At 65.5% G+C, this 18,327-nt stretch overlaps 1 protein-coding gene across 2 annotated transcripts in view; it reads left to right on the top strand.

Moving 5' to 3' along the window:
• The first annotated feature begins 1,747 nt into the window (after positions 1–1,747).
• LOC111152941 (CBFA2/RUNX1 translocation partner 3) overlaps positions 1,748–18,327 on the top strand; it is a 77,187-nt gene continuing 60,607 nt past the window's right edge. For both annotated transcript variants that reach the window (XM_022511687.1, XM_022511686.1), the window contains exon 1: positions 1,748–2,060. In XM_022511687.1, the coding sequence (XP_022367395.1) occupies positions 1,973–2,060 (88 nt within the window). In that variant the 5' untranslated portion in view covers positions 1,748–1,972. The remainder of the gene's footprint in view (positions 2,061–18,327) is intronic.

Below are 18,327 nucleotides of genomic sequence, written 5' to 3'. Positions count from 1 at the left end.
GAGACTACGCCTTCCAGCCCAACCCCCAAGAGCCCTGCCAACTAGAAAAGCAGGCCAGACAGGAGGCCTCTTCCCGAAAGTGGAAGTGTCCCATCTGTGGGGGTACTCCCCGCAGGTGTGAGCCCTGAGCATCTGAGCCGGGGTGGGGGCTGTCCCGCCGAGGGGCCGAGCCGCTGGTCTCTGCCCCCAAAGCTTTCTCCCCACCAGCTCGGAGGGGCCTCGCCGAGCGCAGGTGGGAAGAGCAGGAGGGACAAGGTCCCCGCAGGCTGCTGGCCGAGGGGCAGCCACGCGGCAGGGCCCTCCCCTGCAAACAGGCCACGCCTGAGGCCCTGCCAGCACCGCCCTATGCCAGGGAGGAGATCAGCCATGGCAGGGCAGCCGGGTTGGCCCTAGGACGCTCAGTCCCACCCTGAGTCCAAGCACCACAAGCGAGGAGGAGCCGTGAGGCACAGGTGGGGCTCAGGGCCAGGCCCCGGCTCACAGGATCCCTCTTTCCCTGGAACCTTAGGGGAAGGGGGTGGGGGGTAGCCCACCCTGTGGGGTGGACACGCACGGGGCAGCGGCTTTCAGGAACAAGCAGGGTCTCGTCCCTGCACCAGCTACAGACGGACCCCCACAGAGTCTGCTGTGATGACAGCGGGCCCAGGAGATGGCAGCCAGGAAACACCGCGGGTGAGGGCCTCACTTGGGGCTGCCCCCCTTCTGTACGACTGGAAGGACTCACCACATGCAGGCATTACCCACGGATTCGGTGTGAGAGGGTCAGCATAGCCCAGAACCCTCCAGCCAGCCCTGGGCCGGCCGGCCGCACACCTCCGGCCGCACACCTCCGGCCGCCATCCGGCCGCTGAGCCTGCTGCTGCAACTGGACGCCCAGGAGAGCCGCCCGCGGGCCCGTGCCGGGCGTGGGGCACGCCGTCTCCTGCACGAGGCCCCCTGTCCCCCGCTGCTGTCCCAGTGCTGCCTTCAGCACGTGGCCTTTTTGTCGCCTGTGTTGGAATGTCCAGTGGGGATGGGGGTCCGGGACACAGGGGGTCTGAAAGGTCACAGAGGACTCTGATACGGTTTCTGGAACCCCTCAGACCGGGGGGATATCTCTAGTACCCTCAGCACATCCCAAACAAATCGGCCACTGTCCTCCCAGGGCGCCCGTCAGGAAGTGGGGAAGGGTTTCCCGGGAGCCCCCGGCCAGGAGGCCAAGCACAGAGAGAGGGGTCTTTGCCTGGCCTGTAGCGGTCCTTCCCGGGTGGGTGGGGGCCAGGAGGCCCTGGGCAGCCAAGGGAGAGCCCAGGAAGCCGGGATGGGGGGGCGCGGCTGGTCAGGGCGCCCACCGAGTCTGCCTCGGGGGCAGGGCCGAGGCTCAGCGAAGCGGCCCCAGAAAGGTGGGCTCTGGGGAAAGTCTGGCTGAGGAGAGGGGAGGGACAAGAGGCATAAACCATGCAGGACGGACACTGTCCCCCCAGCCCTGGTCGAGGAAGCATGGGCCGCCCGGGCTCCAGGTGGGTGGGGTGTCCCCCGGCTGGCGGCAGGAGGAAGTTGTTGGAAGTCAGACCGGAATGGCCGTGAGGGAAGGCCGGGCCGGGCCGGGCCCAGATGGTTCCTGTTGAGGAAGCGGTGGGCACAGCTGCCTCCTCAGCCCCCAGCCGCGCTATCACGGTGACACAGCTGGCTGCCCCTCCTGGGCTGCGGGAAGACCTCCCCCACCGGCGCCTCCCCGGCCCGCCCCGCATCACATGAGCCCCTCCAGCCTCCCGCCCCTTCCCCAGGCTGGCCGGCAGCGGCTGCGAGAAGGCCGGAGCTCTGCGGGGCAGAGGCCTCCGGCGGTGAGAGAGCCGGGCTGGCTGCGCCCCCTCGTCCTTCCCTCAAGGCCCCTTGAGGTCAGGAAGGGCGCGCCCCACCGTCGTCGGCCCCGGGAAGGCGGCCCACCTCTCACTCAGCGCCAGGATTGTCTCCCAGACCCACCTCCAGACCCATGTCCCAGGCATCCCCGCAGCTGGACGGCGGGCTCCCGGTGTCCACCAGCTGCTGCGTGCCCCGGGGTCCCAGGAAGGGCGGCCCAGGTAAGAGGACGGCGGGGGAGGACCGTGGGAGCAGATGGCGGGAGCATGACATCTCCAGGCCGCCGCTGCCTGCCTGGCTCTGTTGACAGCTCGGGCCAGCCATGTTGACTCACCTCAAACACCAGCACAGCCTCCCCCCGGGCACACTCCCACACAGCTGGGACAGGTGGCCTCGGGAGGACCTGGCAGGTGCCGGGCTGGGTGCGGGTGCCCCTCCCTGAGGCACAGGCTGGAGGGGGCCCTGCTCGGGCCCATCTAGGAGGGAGTGGGCTCTGTCCTCCTCAGCGGGCAGGGTCCCAGGAGTTGGTGAGGAAGGTGGTGTGCAGACAAGTGGAGGCGCCCCTCCTTCTGGGAGGACCCCAGGATTTAGGGGTGGGACGAGGACACTGAGGCCACAGGGAAGAGGGCCTGGCCCAAGGCCCCTGGATCAAGTAACGGTCCAGGACCTAACCCCGGTTCCCACCGATAAGCACTCTCTGCCAATACTCCCGCCCTTTGGAGCCAGTGCCGGGGTGGGGGGCGGGAAGGGCCCAGGCCTTGCACCCCACCCCCGGGCTGCGGCTCTGGGCAGAGGCCTCTTGGACACCCCCAGCCCCACTGCGAGGTCCCGGGGGCCTCATAGGACCTCATCCCAGGACTCAGGGGGCAGCCCCGCTCCCCAGCCCCGCCACGTGGCCATGCTCCAAGGAGCCTCTGGAACCTCCCAGAGCTCACAGCCCCAAGTCCCACTGTTGCAGCCGTGTCCGGAGTCCACATGGGCCCTGACGCCCCTGACGCACCTCTACAGGGGTCACCTTCCCCACCCTGCTGCTGTCCAGGGGCCCAGGGCCAGCCCCTGACACGGGGCTCCACTGGTCACCTGGACCTTCCAGATGGAACGCCGGGCTGTGCAGAAGCCCACTGGGCACCCAGCACGCTGTCGGCCCCCACCACGTGCGGGATCCGGAGCCGCCACAGGGAGGTGCCAACCCTGGACACGGTCCCCCGCCCCTCAGGCCGGCCTGGGGCTCTGGTCCTGTCCAACTGCTACGGGTACCACACGCCCCCTCCCTCCCTGGGGCAGTCCCCCCGCCCCGGAGCCGGCAGCCTGCTTCTGCCGCAGGGCCCTGGGTCCAGCCCTGCCTCACCTGGGCCTCAGTTTCCTCGTGGGTCAGATCCTGTCCTCCCACCCCCAAAGGTATGTCGGAGCAGCTTCCCCGAGGCCGGGGAGGGCGAGGGCCGACAGGGTGTGTGTGAGGGCCGCTGTAGCTCTTCTGTGTGAGTGGGGGGCCGGGCTAACCCGTGGAAGGAGTCGGAGGCCGGGAGGTATCGTGCAACGCGCTGTGCGCATGTCATGATGGTGCTGGCGGGCTGCGGGCACCAAGAGCCGACTGTCTGGGCGGACCCTGATGCCGAATCCCTGCTGCTGACTTACTGGCCCCGCAGTCCCCGCGCCCTGAGCTCCCTGCTCCCTCGGGGCCTCACGGAGCCCTGCGTACTTGGCTGGTGCGTCGGGCTGGCGGCTTCTGTGGGCCCGGGGGTCCCAGCCCTGGGATGCTCTGACCCGTAGGAGTTCACACTCTGTCTTCCCTTAATCGCCTGGACCCGTGGGATGGCCACAGCCGTGCTGGGGGACATGGTGGCCCTCGGCCGGCCCAGGCCCCTGGGGCTCTGCGACACTGGGCGGTAGCAGCAGGTGGGGCCCAGCCAGGGGGCCTTTGGAGGCCTGGGGGATGGGCCTGTGGACAGCACAGGGTGACCTTGAAGTTTCTGGGGCCCACAGGCACCCCAAGAATCCATGAAAACCTTGGAAACCCCAAAACATATGAAGTGCTTCTAAACCGTGAACAGAACGCAAAGTAACATCCCCAGTCGGTGAGCAAATGTCTCTGAACGCCGCTTGGTGGGATGCGGGCGCCGGGGGTGGGGGCAGGCAACGCTGCACCTCCGGCCACCAGACCCCGCTGCTGGGCACTGGGCTGGCCCCTGAGCAGCCTCACCAGGGCCCTGGGGTCCTGGCCAACCTGGCACCACCTCTGCTGGTGGCAGAGGTCAGGACCCCATGAGGTGGTGGACCCGCTCTGCGTCGTGGGAAGGGACGGCCCCCTCTAGAGGAGTGTCTACTTCACTCGGATTTATTAGGTGCCCACTGTATGCACTGGGAGCTGTGCTGATCCCAGCAGCGCACTCTGCACATGGGGAGATTGAAGGCCAGGCTGCCGTGCCCCTTGCAGAGCAGGAGGTGGGAGCCAGGACACCCGCCCAGGGGCCGGAACGGAAGCCCTGAAGGCCCCCGATGACTCCTGGAGCAGGGGAGGCTGGAGGGCAGCTTACTGTGACCAGCCTGGTGGGAAACTGAGTCGGGCCTGCTTTGTGTCACCAGAGAGGGAGGAGGTGGGGTCTGCGTGGCAGAGCGCAGCCCGTGTGACCAGGGAGAGAGCGAGCATCCCGTCCCTGGAGGAGTCCAAGTAAATGCAGGCTGGGGCAAGCATGGGTGTGGGCAAGATCCCAGGGCAGGTGCCATCCTGAGCTGGAGTGGGGCAGAGCTCGGGGTCCGCGGGTAGGGTGGGCTCAGAGGCCACCACAGTCACCAAGAGCACAGGCTCGTCCTCCCCATCACACGTTCCCGTTCCCCGTCCAGCTTCCCCAGGGGCCATGGGCCCTCCAGCATGCTCTCGGCTGGGCATGTCCTCCCCCACTCTATCAGTTTCCTGGGACAAATTACCTAAGCCAGGTGGCTTAGAAAAGAAGTCTTGTTCCCTCCCAGGCCTGGAGGCCAGAAGTCCAAAATTGAGGCAAGACCAAGCCCCCTGCAGAGGCTCCCACCGTGGCCACGTGCCTCCAGCCTCTGCTGCTGCCTCACACGGCATCTCCTCTGTGTCCCTATGTCCTCTCCTCACCGTGGAAGGACACTAGTCATTGGATTTGGGGCCCCTCAATCCAGGTGACCAGATCTCCAGCTGTTCCATCTGCATCCAGGCAAGGCTTGGGGAAAGGTGCCCAGAGCCCACATGGTCCACCTCTGTCAGGGCCCGAGGTCAGGACCTGGGCACAGGGCCTCCAGCTGCAAGGGAGGCCTGGGGCCCCCAGGGGAGCAAGGCTATCCCTGGCCTGGCCCACACCATCCCCACTTATCACTCAGCCACAGTCCCTGGCCATGCTTGCGGGACGGTCAGGACACTGGTAGACTCACGCAGGGAGGCCCTGGGTATCCAGCTGGGGGTGTGCAGGAGGCCCTCTCTGCAGTGGGAGCCAAGGGCCAAGCCCCTCAGGGGCCACCTGACCTGTGACCCTGTCGTGGCTGCCCACCAGTGTGCGTCTGTGTACAAAGTACTGTTGACAACTTTTTGGTTCCATATTGTCTGTGCTGTCACCGCGCAAAGGATGGCCCCATGTCCCTGCTCGGCTCACACCCTGCGGGGGACTTTTCCCTTCACTCAGCCCCCACCAAGACCCAAGGGGACAGACCCCATCCCCCACCTCCTGCCCCCCTAAACACAGTGCTGGGGGCTCCTACGGCAGGATTGCCAACGCCCGTGTGTCAAAGTGACTCCATCATGGAAAAAGATACCAAAGTTCCCAGGGGCACACAGCAGACGAGAGCAGGGCTCTGAGGCCCTGATGGCTGCAGGACCCGTTTGGGCGTTTGGGTCAGTCAGCCCCGGCCGGGACCCAGCAGCCCCAAAGAGGGACAGAGTACGGGTGGTTTGAGGGGAACCATTTGTCAAGGTCACAGGTTAAGCAGAGGTCTGGGGGCTGACACCCCCCCTTAGGGCTGAGGAGGGGCAGGGGAAGGAGCTGGGAGAGAGCCCAGGAGGGGCAGCCGAGCGGAGCTGTTGGGAAGTCTCAGGAGACACGCACCCTTGTCTCTGTCCCAGCCTTTCCTAAGGTCCCCAGGCCATCCCCCAGGGCACAGAGCATGGTAGCAGAGCACAGCTCTGGGCAAACAGGAGCTCTGGACCCGGTCCAGAAGCCTGGTCCCCCAAGTCTCACGTCAGGACGAAGAGGAAGCCGGTGGAGAGCAGACTCTGCTTCCGGGGCCGGGAGCTGGGGGGGTGGGGAGGAGGGCTCCCTCCCTCCTGCGGTAAATGTGGAGTGTCCCCCCCCGCCCCCGGGAACTTCCCTTCCTGCTGGAACGTGCCCGTCCCTTCCCTGGGCCATGCCATAGCATCCTCGGGCAGGCCAGGAAGGCCATCCACTGAACCCTGACTCTGACCCCAGGAGGCCGGAGCCGCAGGGTGGGTGTGATGAAAGAGGGCTTCCTGGAGGAAGCGGCCCCAAGGGGGCAGCTGGAGGAGGGGAAGAAGGCTTTCACTTCTCAAGGTATCTTGCCTGAAAAGAGAGGCGTCCTCCTCAACCTGGCTCAGCACCCAGCTGTGCGGGGCTTTCTCACCCACTTTCACTTCCCAACAGTTGATGGGGGAGGCTCAGCCAGGAAGAGTGGCCCCAGGGAGAGGCCAGAGCCGCTTGCCCCCAAGCCAGGACTCTCCCTCCAGTGCTCCTTCCAGAGACATCGCTCTGGATGAGGCCGCACTGGCTGCCAAGGGACGGAGAGGGCGGGGGCGGCTCCTGGGGAGAAGAGAGGCCTCTCGGAGAGCCACCCACCTTCGGGGGAAACTCCAGGCCGGCTGAGGTGCCGTGGACTCCGGGTCATTCGTAGCGATCGTTATGGGGCTGGAGGTCAGACTGCAGTGGGCGTTGGTGAAATTCTCGTTATTAAAGTGCCATGTGTGTGGGGCGGGCCAACCTCCCAGGGCGATGGCCGGACAGCTGCCCACGATGCCAGGGGGCGTCGATGGGGTCGTTTCACGTGGCACTTTGCCGAACTGCTTTGTCTTTAGTCGTCTGCAAGAGCGAGGCTGTGAAACGTGGAGCTGGGTCACCTCGCACCGGCACGCATGCCCTCCAGGGCTTTCTGCCCTCTCCACCTGGCTTCCCACTCTCGCTCTTGCCCTTCCAGCCCCTGGGCCTTTGCATGCGCTGTCCCCGCTCCCCGAGAGCCTTTCCCTCAGGCATGTGCCCTGCTCCCTCCTCACCCCCCTCTTCCCCGCTGCATTTATTTATTTCAGTGGGCAAACTCGGCATTGCCCGGGGCTCTGGGCATGTCTACCGTATCTCTCCCCAGCAGCACAGGTGGTCTGCTCCATGGTCTGCCGTCCCCTTGGCGCCCACGGCCGTGCCGGCTCACAGGGCGCTCAGCACTTGGGAGTGGATGCATGCCGTGCCCCAGGACAGTCAGCCACCGCACACACAGCGTGTGCCTGCTGATGCCAACACAGGGACCGTAGGGGACATCTGTGTTGCTTCCCAGATCCCATATCTGTTGTGACAGCCGCTGTCAGGCAAGGAACGGAGGCTCCGAGACAGAGGGTGACTTGCTGGAGTCACACAGCGAGGGGGCCGGGGCCCAGAGTGGCACCTGTGGGCTGACCCTTCGGCCCCCAAATGGGAGGGCTCCCCCTGCGGTGGGGAACCTTGTGGCCAGATGTTGGGGCAACAGGCGTCCAAGCCTCCTGGAGATGGTAGGGGTGGGACGGCCACCTGGCACCACCCACAGAGTCTGGGTGACCCTCCCCCTACCCCACAGTGGCCAGCAGGGGGTCTAGGTCAGAGGTCAGCTGAGGGCTGGTCCACAGAGAGGGCTGCTTTGGCCAAGGCCCTGGAGGGTTTCTGGAGCCCCCCTGAGCCCTCTCCGCTGTGTTCACCTCCAGCCCCCAACCTGGCCTGGTCAAACCACTCCCATCTGGAGCCGGCTCAGAAGCGGGCAGTGAGTCCTAGGTAGGGCCGGGCGACTCGAGACAGAACCTCCCAGACGTGCGTCAGGCTGGGCCTCGGCTTCTCCCATGTGATGGGGACAGGATGGGGCGGCTCTTGCTAGACCCTGGCGGCCTCTCCCAGCCAGAGGGCATCCCTGGGGGTCTGCGCGCCCCTCCCCTGCAGCCTGAGAGCTCTCAGGCTGGACGGTGCCGGGCAGCAGACCCCAGAAGTGGGGAATGGCCCCCGTTTTCCTGCCCGCTGTTCCCAGCACCCACCTGGCCACGGGACCCAGGGCCCTGGTCGGAGGTGTGTGAACCCCTTCCTGGGCTGCAGTGCTGGTGAGCCAGGGGGAATCAGGTGTGGCGCCCGTGTGGGCTCACCAGCTGGGACTGGCGTCTGGGAGGAATTGGGCAGACCCGTTCTCAGGTGCGACCCCTGTGCTCCTGGTGGGAGGGTCTGGTCGGCCTCGCCGGGGGCTCAGCGATCCTCTGGGCAGTGGGGAGCCCCAGGAGGCCCATCCCCGGGCAGCGCAGGTCTCCCAAGGGGGCCTGAGGCTTTCCTTGGGACGCGGTGCTGGGGGCATGGCCGGTGCATCACTGTCCCTGAGAACAGGACATGGGAGCAGGTCCCTGCTGTTGATCCCCAGGCTGCCAGAGGGAACAGGGCTGATGGGGCACAATGGGAAAACCTACTCCAGACTCCCTCCTGGGCCTGCACGCGGCTTTCCCGGCAGCCTCCACGGCGCCATCAGGCTGCTTGCAAGATGAGAACACGAATCAGAGAGGTCAGGGAGCTGGCTCAAGGCCCCACAGCACGTCCTAGGCAGGGCCCCACGGGGGGACCTCGAGAAAGGGAGTCCCTTCTGCACCCCCTGCTCCAGAGATGAAGACTGTGCCTGGCATCCCACGGCCCCAGAAGGACCCTCTCCAAGCCCTCGGTGGGATCTGCTCCCCCCACCCTGGGGAGCCCAGAGCAGGTGCACCGACACCTGGGCCCCGTGTGTCCCAGCGGATGCCGGCAGAGCTGTGCGCCCAGCCCAGGGCCCCTCCAGTGAAGTCCCCTCAGCTGGCGGCAGCTGGGGAGCCCTTCGGAACTGCCGACCCGGGCCCCGGCGTATGACTGCCCAGCACCCACGTGTTCCAAGTGGTTTGGGGTGCCACTCCCTGCAGCTGAGGGCTGGGAGGGGTGCGGCTCGCGGAAGGGTAGGCGTGGAGAGGGGTCCCTTTCTGAGAGGAAGCGGTGTTGGCACCTGCCCGCACAGGGCTCACAGCCCTGAGGGGACAAAGAGCCCACAGGGCCGATGGCGGATCAGGACCCAGCCCCACACCAGGGTCCTTACCCTAATGATGTGGCCTCATCCCTGGTGCCCTCGGCCCAGCGGAGGGGAGGAAGCCGGAGGGCCTGGTGCCCATGCTGGCCACGTCCTTCCCCCAGGTCCGAGGAGCCTCGCACACCCTGTGCAGAGGTACGGGCGGTGCAGGGTGGGGAGGTCTAGGCAGGATGGGAGCCATTGGGAGGAGGCTGCTCTGAGGACAGGGCCGGGGCGGGGGTCTGGGCTAACCCTGCGTGGCCTGGCTTCCCTGGTGCGGGGTGCTCCGCCGTGAGGCCCCGGGGTGGGGAGACCATGGCCTTGGTGGGAAGTCCGGGCTGGTAACCCCGTGAACCCACAGGCCCTTCTCTGTCTGTGACATGAGGATAAGAGGCAGCCCCGGAGAGGCTGGCGGCTCTGGTGAGGGACCCCAGGGCCCTCCGCCCTCCTCCCCCCAGGTCCCCATGCTCCCTGCCACCAAGGGACTTGCCCGTGACCCCTGGCAGGCCCTTGCCTCAAAGGCCACTTGTGGCGGCTGAGAGAGCCTGCAGTGGAGAAGGAACTGGGCCATCTCCCCCACCCGAGGCTCCTGGAGCTTCCTCCTTCCCTCCCAAGCTGGGGTGCATTTTGAGTGTTGTGGAAAGCCCCGACCTTGCAGACCCTACGAGGGAGAGCGGGGTGGGAGGAAGAGCCAGCGGGAGGGTGGGAAGGACCTCTGGCCATCGTCCACCCGGCTGTGCCCCTCACCGCCAGCTGCCACGGCCGCGGATCCCAGGCCAGTAGGGCCAGCCTGACGCAGCCCTGATCACCCCCATGGGAGATTCGGGGCCCCTCTGCTCCAGGGCCAGGCACCGGGGTTTCCTCCCACCTGGGCTCCCCTCCTAAGATACGAGGTATAAGGGTCCCAGACCCCCATCTGTGTGGGGCTCCACCAGCCAGGCCAGGGGACCCCGACACTCAAGCCTGGAGCTCAGTCAGAGCCCAGATGGACAGCAGCTGGCTTCCTCCCGAGCTCGCCACCCTCAGCAGCCCCTGCTCTCTGCCACTCCCCTGCCGGGGCCTTGGGTGGGGGACTTTGTCCCGATGTTTGGCCAGGCCTGGACACATGGACAGACAGACAGACAGCAAGCCTGGTCCTGCCCCTCTAATACCACAACATTCTCTACATCAAGTCTGGGACCACACATCCCCAAAACAGGTGCAGACAGGTGACCAAAAATGCAAGTCAGAGCCCCCCCACCCCCGCCATGGCCCCCAAGGGCTGGGCTCCCAAGTGCTGGGAGGCTCAGGAGGCCTCAAGGGGCTCTGCTCGGCCCCGGCCCCTCAACCAGGCTTCCTCGTCTGCAGCGGGAGGGGCTGTCCCCACCTGGGGGCCCTCCGGGCGGGGCTGCCACCCCGAGCTCCGGGGCAGCGGGTGCAGCTGGGGTGAGGGAGATAGGAGCAGGCAGCTTCCTGTCGGAAACCGAAACTGCCAGGTGCTTCCCGCCTGCCCTCCCTCCCGGGGCCACCCAGAGACAGCCAGACCCACCGTCCGCAGCCCAGGCCTCCGCCCAACGACGAGGACCTCGGGGCCTCGCCTCCCAGCACGGGGCCCCTCTGAGCCTCGGTGCAGCCCCAGCCTGAGCCACCCTGGCACCAGCTTTCAAGGTCTTTGCGCAAAGCACGGGGTGCAGACCACCTTAATGATTTTTAACTTGGGACACCTGTGAGCACGGTCAGACTTAACAGAGCATTAAATCCAACTGCTCTGGCTTCATTCTCCTTCCCTCCGGCTGGGGATTATGGAACATTCTGCACATGGTCCCCCATCCGTGGGCAGGCTGCCCCGAGTCCGTGGATCTGGGGGATGGGAGGAACCCGTCTGACCTGTTCTCGGGCCCCAGGCTCGCCCGTGGTCCTTGCTTCTCCATGGCCCCTCGTTCATTTAATCTGAAACAATTGGCAGGCCCGTCACCCAGAACACTGGGGACCAGCTGCGCCTCCTTGGAGAGCCGTCCCTCCCCTCCGCTTCTCCGCAGAAATGGATCACCCCAGACGCCGTGGCCGCCCCCAGAGTCTGCCCCAGCCACAAGCGGCTTCAAGCCGGGCTGCGTGGGCAGGACCCACTCAGCTAGCCCGGGCGGCGTCTGGACCAGCTGCGGGACCCCAGCGCCTTCCCGCAGCCTCCTCCGTAGCATGGGGCAAGGACACGAGAGCCCCTCGTGGCTGGAGGCTGCAACCATCCAAGGGACTATGTCGGTCTGCATGTGTCCTTCCCAGATACACTGTGATTTTTGCTATTTTACATTGTTACATAAACATATTACGGTCGACGTACTCTTTCCAAGTTTCCTCTCCACAATAACATGACCTGGGTGCAGGCAGCGGGTTCCAGGAGCCCAGGCCAGGCTTTGGGTGGGGCTGGACGGGGACTCCTTCCCAGCGGCCGTTGTTAAAGGCCTTCTGTACCGTGCGGGTGTCTGGCAATGGCATGGATGTTTCTGGAGGTCATGAGCGGCTGAGGCTCCTGGAGATTTCTCGGGTGTGGAAACCAGCACCAGCCGGAGAGGGGAGGCAGGAGGCGGAGCGCGGGGCGGGCGTCTCAGCCCTTCTAGCCCGATCCTTTCTGAACATGGGCTCCTGGTCGGCCCCCGTGAGGCGGTGGGACATGTCCAGCTGCAGGGACAGAGGCCAGGAGTCTCTCACTCGGGTGCCTCTTCACCAGCGGCCACATCCTCTCCTGCCAAGGACACAGGGGAGGAAGTTCGTCGGGCGGGAGAGCCTGTCATCATGCAAGGGTTGAGTGGGGACCCCTTGGGAGCACGAGGCCTCCGAGGACACTGGGAAAGCTCCGAGTGGCGGGGGAGGAGCTGCCTTGGGCTCTCCAGCAGGAAGAGGCTCGAAGGGGCCTCTGCATCTGCCCAGGGCCACTGAGCCCCCGGGTCATCCCCCCGTCCCCGTCGTCCTGATGCCCTGCAGAGGGGGCCGCGCGGATGGTGGGGAAGTCGGAAACAGAATGGTGGTGGGTCCACCCCCATCAAGCCCGTAAGGGGACCAGGGATGCACAGCAGGGCTGCCCAGGGGCCCAAAATGGCCCGAGGGCCGCTGACCCTTGGCAACCTGCTCAGCAGCAGGAGGACTCAGTCCATCGTGTTGCCTCTGGCCGGCTTGGGACGGGGGCCCAGCAGAGGAAGGTCAGGGGACAGGGGCCCGGCTGGGCTTGATGCCCAGAGACAATGGCCCGCAATCAGACTCCCTGCAGGGGAGGTGTGGGGCAGAGCTCCGGCCTGGAGAGGTGAGGCGACACACGGCCACCAGCAGCCCCCAGTCCCTTACACTCTTGCCAAAACAACGTGGCGCTCCAGGCCCTCGCCCGTCCCTCCGGGCCTCTGGAAAGTGGTCGTGTGCACACGGGTTGTAAAGACCCCGGCTATGGACACTGCTGCAGGGGGCTGGGCCTGGGGGGCCGGCAGGTTCTCAGTTTCTTTTCCCTGGAAGGCAGGTCCCTCTTGCTCCTGAGGAGACCCTGCGGGCCGACAGCCCTCCACGCGCAGCTCGAAGACACGGCTGGTCAGAGGGACAAGAGCCTCACCACCTCTGTGGCTGGGCCAGGCCCCGAACCAGACCCGCCCACCCCTGCCGGTGCCAGGCTGAGCCATGGCCCTGTGGGATCCGGCAGGAGGCCGTTCTCACCAGAGTCTGGAGTCTGAGGGCCACTGCCCCACGCGGACTGTGCCTGGGAACTGGGTGCTCTAGAAGCATCGGCCACAAGCAGCTCTGGGAAGGCAGAGCGTGGGGCTGGAAGCTGAGAACCAGGAGCCCGGCATGGGGCCTCCCGCCGCGCAGTGCCAGGCGCCAACACGGAGAGCAGGCGACCCGCGGACAGGGAGCCGTCCCGGAGGCTGGCGGCGGGAGGCACTGGGTGTCGTGGGAACACGTTCCTATCTATGGGGCCGGGGCTGCACAGCACCGTCAGGACCCTGGCCGCCGCAGCCTCGTTCCTCTCAAAATGGTTACAGGGGGCACTTTTCCATTGTGCGTTTTTTACCGCAGAAAATGTAGTTTTCTTAAAAAATAAAAACAAACAGCCACTAAAGCATCACGAAAGGTGAGCCCTTCCTCAGCCTCAGGGCCCTGCTGACCTTCCTGTACATGTCCCGCAGGCCGTGGGGCTCTCCAGCAGCCTTCTCCAGGGCCCCCCGGGTCCCCCCTGCCCACCCTCGGCATCCAGGGCCTGTGCGCTGTGACCTCCCTCCAGCCCTGGGCCTTGCCTCTAGCGGTGCTTTCGGGAGAGCCTGCCCCAGCCCCCTGCCGGCCGCACAGCCAGGACTCCAGGTGCCTCACGTCGGGGCTGAAGACGAGGGCGCAGAAGCACCTTCCCTTCCCTCCACCGCAGCCCACAGCAGGCACGGGTTTGTGTCGTGGGGAGTACGCCCCGAGGTCACCCCCGGAGCAGGGAGCTGCGTCTGTGTGCAGAAATGGACAGAGGGTTGGTGCCATGACCCCCAGGTGTAGGGCCCTGGGGATGTCCTCCCGGGCTCACGCCAGGCCTCTGCGCTAGGGTGTGCTGAGCACCCCCAGGGCCACGGGAAGACGCAGGGGAAGGTGCTCCGTGGCTCAGCGAGTGCCACTCCTGGGAATGTGGTCCCCGAGAACCTGGACGTCGGTTCTCAGTCCTCTCAGGTGGACCTTTGGCCCCACGGAGGCACTTGGGCAGCAGGCCACTGTCCAGGGAACTGGGTGCCCCTTCCAGGGCATGTCACGGGCATGGCCATGCTTCACAGAAAGTTCTCACTGCGTGTGGACCAGTCCTCACCATCTGGCACAACACGGAGTCCTTGGTGGCCTCAGGCACTCGAGCAAACTTGAAACCCCCTTGCCTTCAAGTCCCGGGTCAGCAGCCACACACCAGCCCCTGCAACCCGTGGACCACCAACACTCTGGTCAAACGCAGTGAAAATGTCGATGAGAACATCCCACTGCTCTCCCTCCTACACGTCTGCCTTCTGTCCTGTGAGCAGTGTGGCTTTCCTGAGTCTCCGTGCGTCCCACGGCAGCAGGCTGAAGAAAGTTCTAGAGACACTAGGCCAGAATGAACACACAGGCGGCCCCTAGGCTCCCACCCCTGCACGTGACCCCACCCCCTGCTCATGGAGAGACCCCAGACCCCTCTGGCTGCCATGACTTCTCCTTGAATCGAGCTGCAGTCAGAGTCAAGCTTGAGGCCAGCGGCAGAGGGTGAGAAGCCGGTCCCCCGTCCACGCAGGGACCCATTCACACGGACGCTCGCTCACTGCGAACCCGAAACCCGAATGCCACTGGGCCTCCCGTGATTTTATTTCCTACCTCTGGCCACCCCACCCATGAAGGGTCTGAAGCCCATGTCCAGGAGTGGGGCGGCCGGGCACGTAGATGCGACGTGGACGGGAGGCGAGTGGCACAGGACCACCTCCAGACACGGGCCTTTCCGCTCTCCCTCCTCCATCATCCTCTTCCTCGAGGCTTCCTGGCCACAGAGTGGCTGTGCCGCCTCCAACCATCACATCTGCCTTCCAAGCAGGAAGAAAGAGGAAGAGAGACAGTACAGAGGACGAACCCTGGGCCAGCCCCTCCCAGCAGGAAAACCAAGGTTTCTGTAGATGCCTGCCTCCCCGAGGGCTGTCCCACCAGGACAGGGCTCCTGCCCCCATCCCCGAGGCTCCTTCCCAGACCAGGACAGTCCGGCTTCTGTTTCTTCTCCGTGGCCTTCTGCCGGCCCCTGCTCCCACGGCCCCATCGACCCAGCTCTGGCCCCTCGAGGTCTGTGGTGCAGGTGACCCTACGACCAGCCCACCGACAGCCATCCTTGCTGGCCATGGAGGGCAAGGGGAGGGCCACCCTGGCCTCAGTCCCCGTGCGGAGACAGCAGTGTAGTACCACGTCTCTCAAGGGCCTCCCGAGGGCACAGGCAGTGGGACAGTGACCTGGGGTCCTGGACTCGTCCTCAAAGGGTCTCGTCTTAGCCCTGCAGGTTTCCACGGAACGTGACCCGAGGAGCTGACAGACCTGTCCTCCTGGGAGCGCTTATTCCAAGAGCCAGCCTTTCCTCCTGGGGCCTGGACGGCGCATTTCCCTGCCCTTGTCTTCTCTCCATCATCTCTGCAAGCCTCCCCAGAGCCCTCCTCTCCTGATTCTCTCTCCTTCTCCTGGTTTCCCTCCGTCTTTCTTCCCCCACAACCTCACTGACAATCACAGCATCGTGCTAATTTACTTCTAGAATATTCTCTCCTGTGCCGAAGCTTAACAGGGACAGCACACCCATGCCGTTTCTGACCTCTGTCCTCACTCCCATCTGAGACCTCCGGGCCACCGTGACAGCCCCCAGGCCTGCTCTCGGGCCCCCAGCACCCACCTTCCTTCCAGGCCTGGATTTCCATGCCAGTCTTCTCTGCAAACCCGCCGTTATCTGCCATGGGCTCTAACTGTGTGCTGGGTATGGAGAGGCACCCTCGTTTGCCAAAGCCAGTCAGGGGTCACAGCAGTTATCTGTGGGACTGTCCGGTCACCTTGGTCAGAGCAGGACCAGCTCGGTCCCACAGGCCAATGTCCTTGGCGCTGGGCACAGAACCTGCCCCGGGGTGGCTTCAAGTCACCCAACCCCTTTATCGGTGGAAACAGGGTAGGCCTTCTCATGTCTGCTAGAACCAAACGCCACGAGGCTGGCTTTTCAGCCCGTTCACCAAAACTCCCACGCCCTGGGCGGTGCCTGGCACAGCGTCGGCCCTCAGCCCACGGTGGTCAAGCAAATGAGCGCCCGGCAGGCCCGGCTGGGGAGAGGACGCAGAGGGGACCTACACGGGGATCCAACAGAGCTCTGGCCTAGATACGCTGGGCCGGTGTCCACATAGCCTCCGAAGACAGCGGCGGGCCCAGCCTCAGTCTCCGCATCTGGAGAACGGGGAGTCCTCACTCGCCACAATCAGACAAGGCCCCTAAACCTGAGTGTTTCCGCGTGGGGGTCCTTCCGCCTCCTCCCTGCCACCACCATCCCCTGCCCGGCTTCCCCCAAACCCCCAAGATAAAACTTCTCCTTCCCTGCACGAAGAGTTCCCATTCGAGCTGACCACAGCACCCCCCACCAGCTTCTCCCTGGAGTTTCAGGTTCTTAGAATTATTTTAGGTCCCCTTCCCCGTGTGGCCTGCGCTGGGGCCTTCCCTCTCAACGGGCTCCGCCGTGGCTTCTGGGGCTCCCTGCAGCCTGAGCTGTTCTGCGGGGGCCTCCCGGGCACACGGCTGCCATCAGCCCGTTCCCTCCCTGGCCCTGCCCCCTCGGGCAAGGCAGTCGCAATGAGGCTCGGAAGGTGTCTGGGTCCGGTTTGACTCTGAGCAGCTTTCCTGAGGTAACTCAGGTCCAGTGCATCAAGCCGGCGGCCAGCACCGCTACCGAATTTTAGAACATTTCCACCCCCTCAGCAGACACCCGACACCCCTGCACCGTGCCCCCGGCCTTGTGCCCCGCGATCTGCCCTCAGTCCCTCAGTCCGTGGCTCTGCTCTCCCAGATGGTTCGCAGCAGCGGGGGTCGATGACAGAACGGGGACTGCACTCCTTTTTCTGGCCGAGTCGTGTTCCCCGTTGGCACTGGGCCTTCTTCCGCGTGAACGTGCTGAGCTGGGAGGGCAGGAGAGCCTGGTGCGAGCCCAGCCCAGTGCCCACACGCTGTGCGTCTCGGGCGACTGACCACTGTCCCTGGGGCTTTGCTTGCAAGCGGTCACAGTGGACCGGCACAGGGAAGCAGAGGGTGCCGCAGAGGGTGCCGCAGAGGGTGCCGCAGGGGGTGCCGCAGAGGGCCCTGCAGGGGAGGGGTCGACCTCCAGGCCGTCATCCTCCCTGTGCTGAAGACGGCAGGGAGAGGCCGTCGTGCTCTTACCACTGGCGCTCTGCGCCCAGCACTGTGGTCCCCGTCTCATGCCGGCCCAACAGCGGGCGGGGACGCAGCCCTGAAAGGCCGTGCTGTCGGCCTGGGGAGCACCCCAGGGAGCAGGCTGGGTTTCTGGACTTGTGCGCCGTAGAATCTTCGAGAACCCTAGATGAGAGCAGAGATTCCCGTCTGCCCCCGGAGACCTGTCCTCCGTAGGTCTGGCCCAGCTGCCCGCAGGCACAGCCACGGGGGGCTCAAGTCCCAGGGGCGGTTTCGGTTCCCGGGGAGAGTGTACTCAGACGCAGAGTTGGGGGTGAGCTGACTGCCGTGCGATGCAGTGTCTGGCACCGAAGGAGAGCTGCGCCGCGAGGAGTCACAACACGGGGCGCCCTGAGGCTGGGGGTCTCCCCGCCTCTGCCCCAGACAACATTACAGCGAGCTGCCAGGGTCTGGCCCCGAGGCTCCCAGGGAAAGGCTGGGCTGGCTGTGTGTTGTCCGTTTGGCTGGAAGGCAGGGGAAGGGCTCCTGCCCAGCGAGGACGGGAGCCCAGAGCAGTTCGAGGTGCCCAGGCCTGGAGCTGTGCATGGCCAGGCATCCCAGCTCTGACCCGGTGCTTCTACTCTGTTGTGCACAGAAGAAGCCAGGCTCTGCTGCCCCAGGTGTCTGGACCTCCCCACCCCGACTTTCTGTTCCCTCTGGGACCGGGGGCCAGGTGGGAGAGAGTGTCAGGAGCCCGGGCAGCTGCCTTCTCAGTCCCTCTAGGCCACCTGGCTGACGCCCCAAGGCCCCCTCCCCCAAATTCTCAGGGACCCATATGTTGTGTTCAGGGACCAGCCAGCTGTGGCTGAGGGGCAGGGGCAGGGTCACAGGGGAACCTGCAGGGTCGCCAGGATGGAAGCGCCCCACTGTGGTCGGTGACACGTGTAAGATGTGTGAAGTGTGTCACACACGAGAGTCGAGAGTCGGGAAGGAACGGGACTTGGTGGCATCAGAGGGAAGAGAGGGCGGCTCGTCCCGGGGACAGAGCAGAGCCCGAGCGTGCAGGAGAGGTCTGTCCCCTTCTCCCCATCTCTGGTCCTGCAGTGTGCCTCTGCAGACCGGGACTGGCTCTGAGGCAGCGGGGTCCCGGCGTCCCAGCTCAGCAACACGGCTCTCCCACCCCAGGAAGGGTGCCTGGTGTCGCTGGCCGGCCCAGGGGGTCCTGCCTATCTGGTCAGGGATCCAGCCTGTGGCCAGAGGGCAAGTCTGTTTCCAGAAAAGGGGTCCTGGACGCTGCACGTGGCATCCACATGCTGCCAGGAGCAGGTCCCCACGCGCGTCACGCGGGGTCTGAGGCTGGGACCA

Source organism: Enhydra lutris, unplaced genomic scaffold (genome assembly GCF_002288905.1).
Source record: "Enhydra lutris kenyoni isolate GAN:26980312 unplaced genomic scaffold, ASM228890v2 scaffoldscaffold30, whole genome shotgun sequence".
Taxonomy (NCBI): domain Eukaryota; kingdom Metazoa; phylum Chordata; class Mammalia; order Carnivora; family Mustelidae; genus Enhydra; species Enhydra lutris.
Note: the sequence above shows the minus strand (reverse complement) of the source record. Positions and strands in the feature narration are given on the sequence as shown.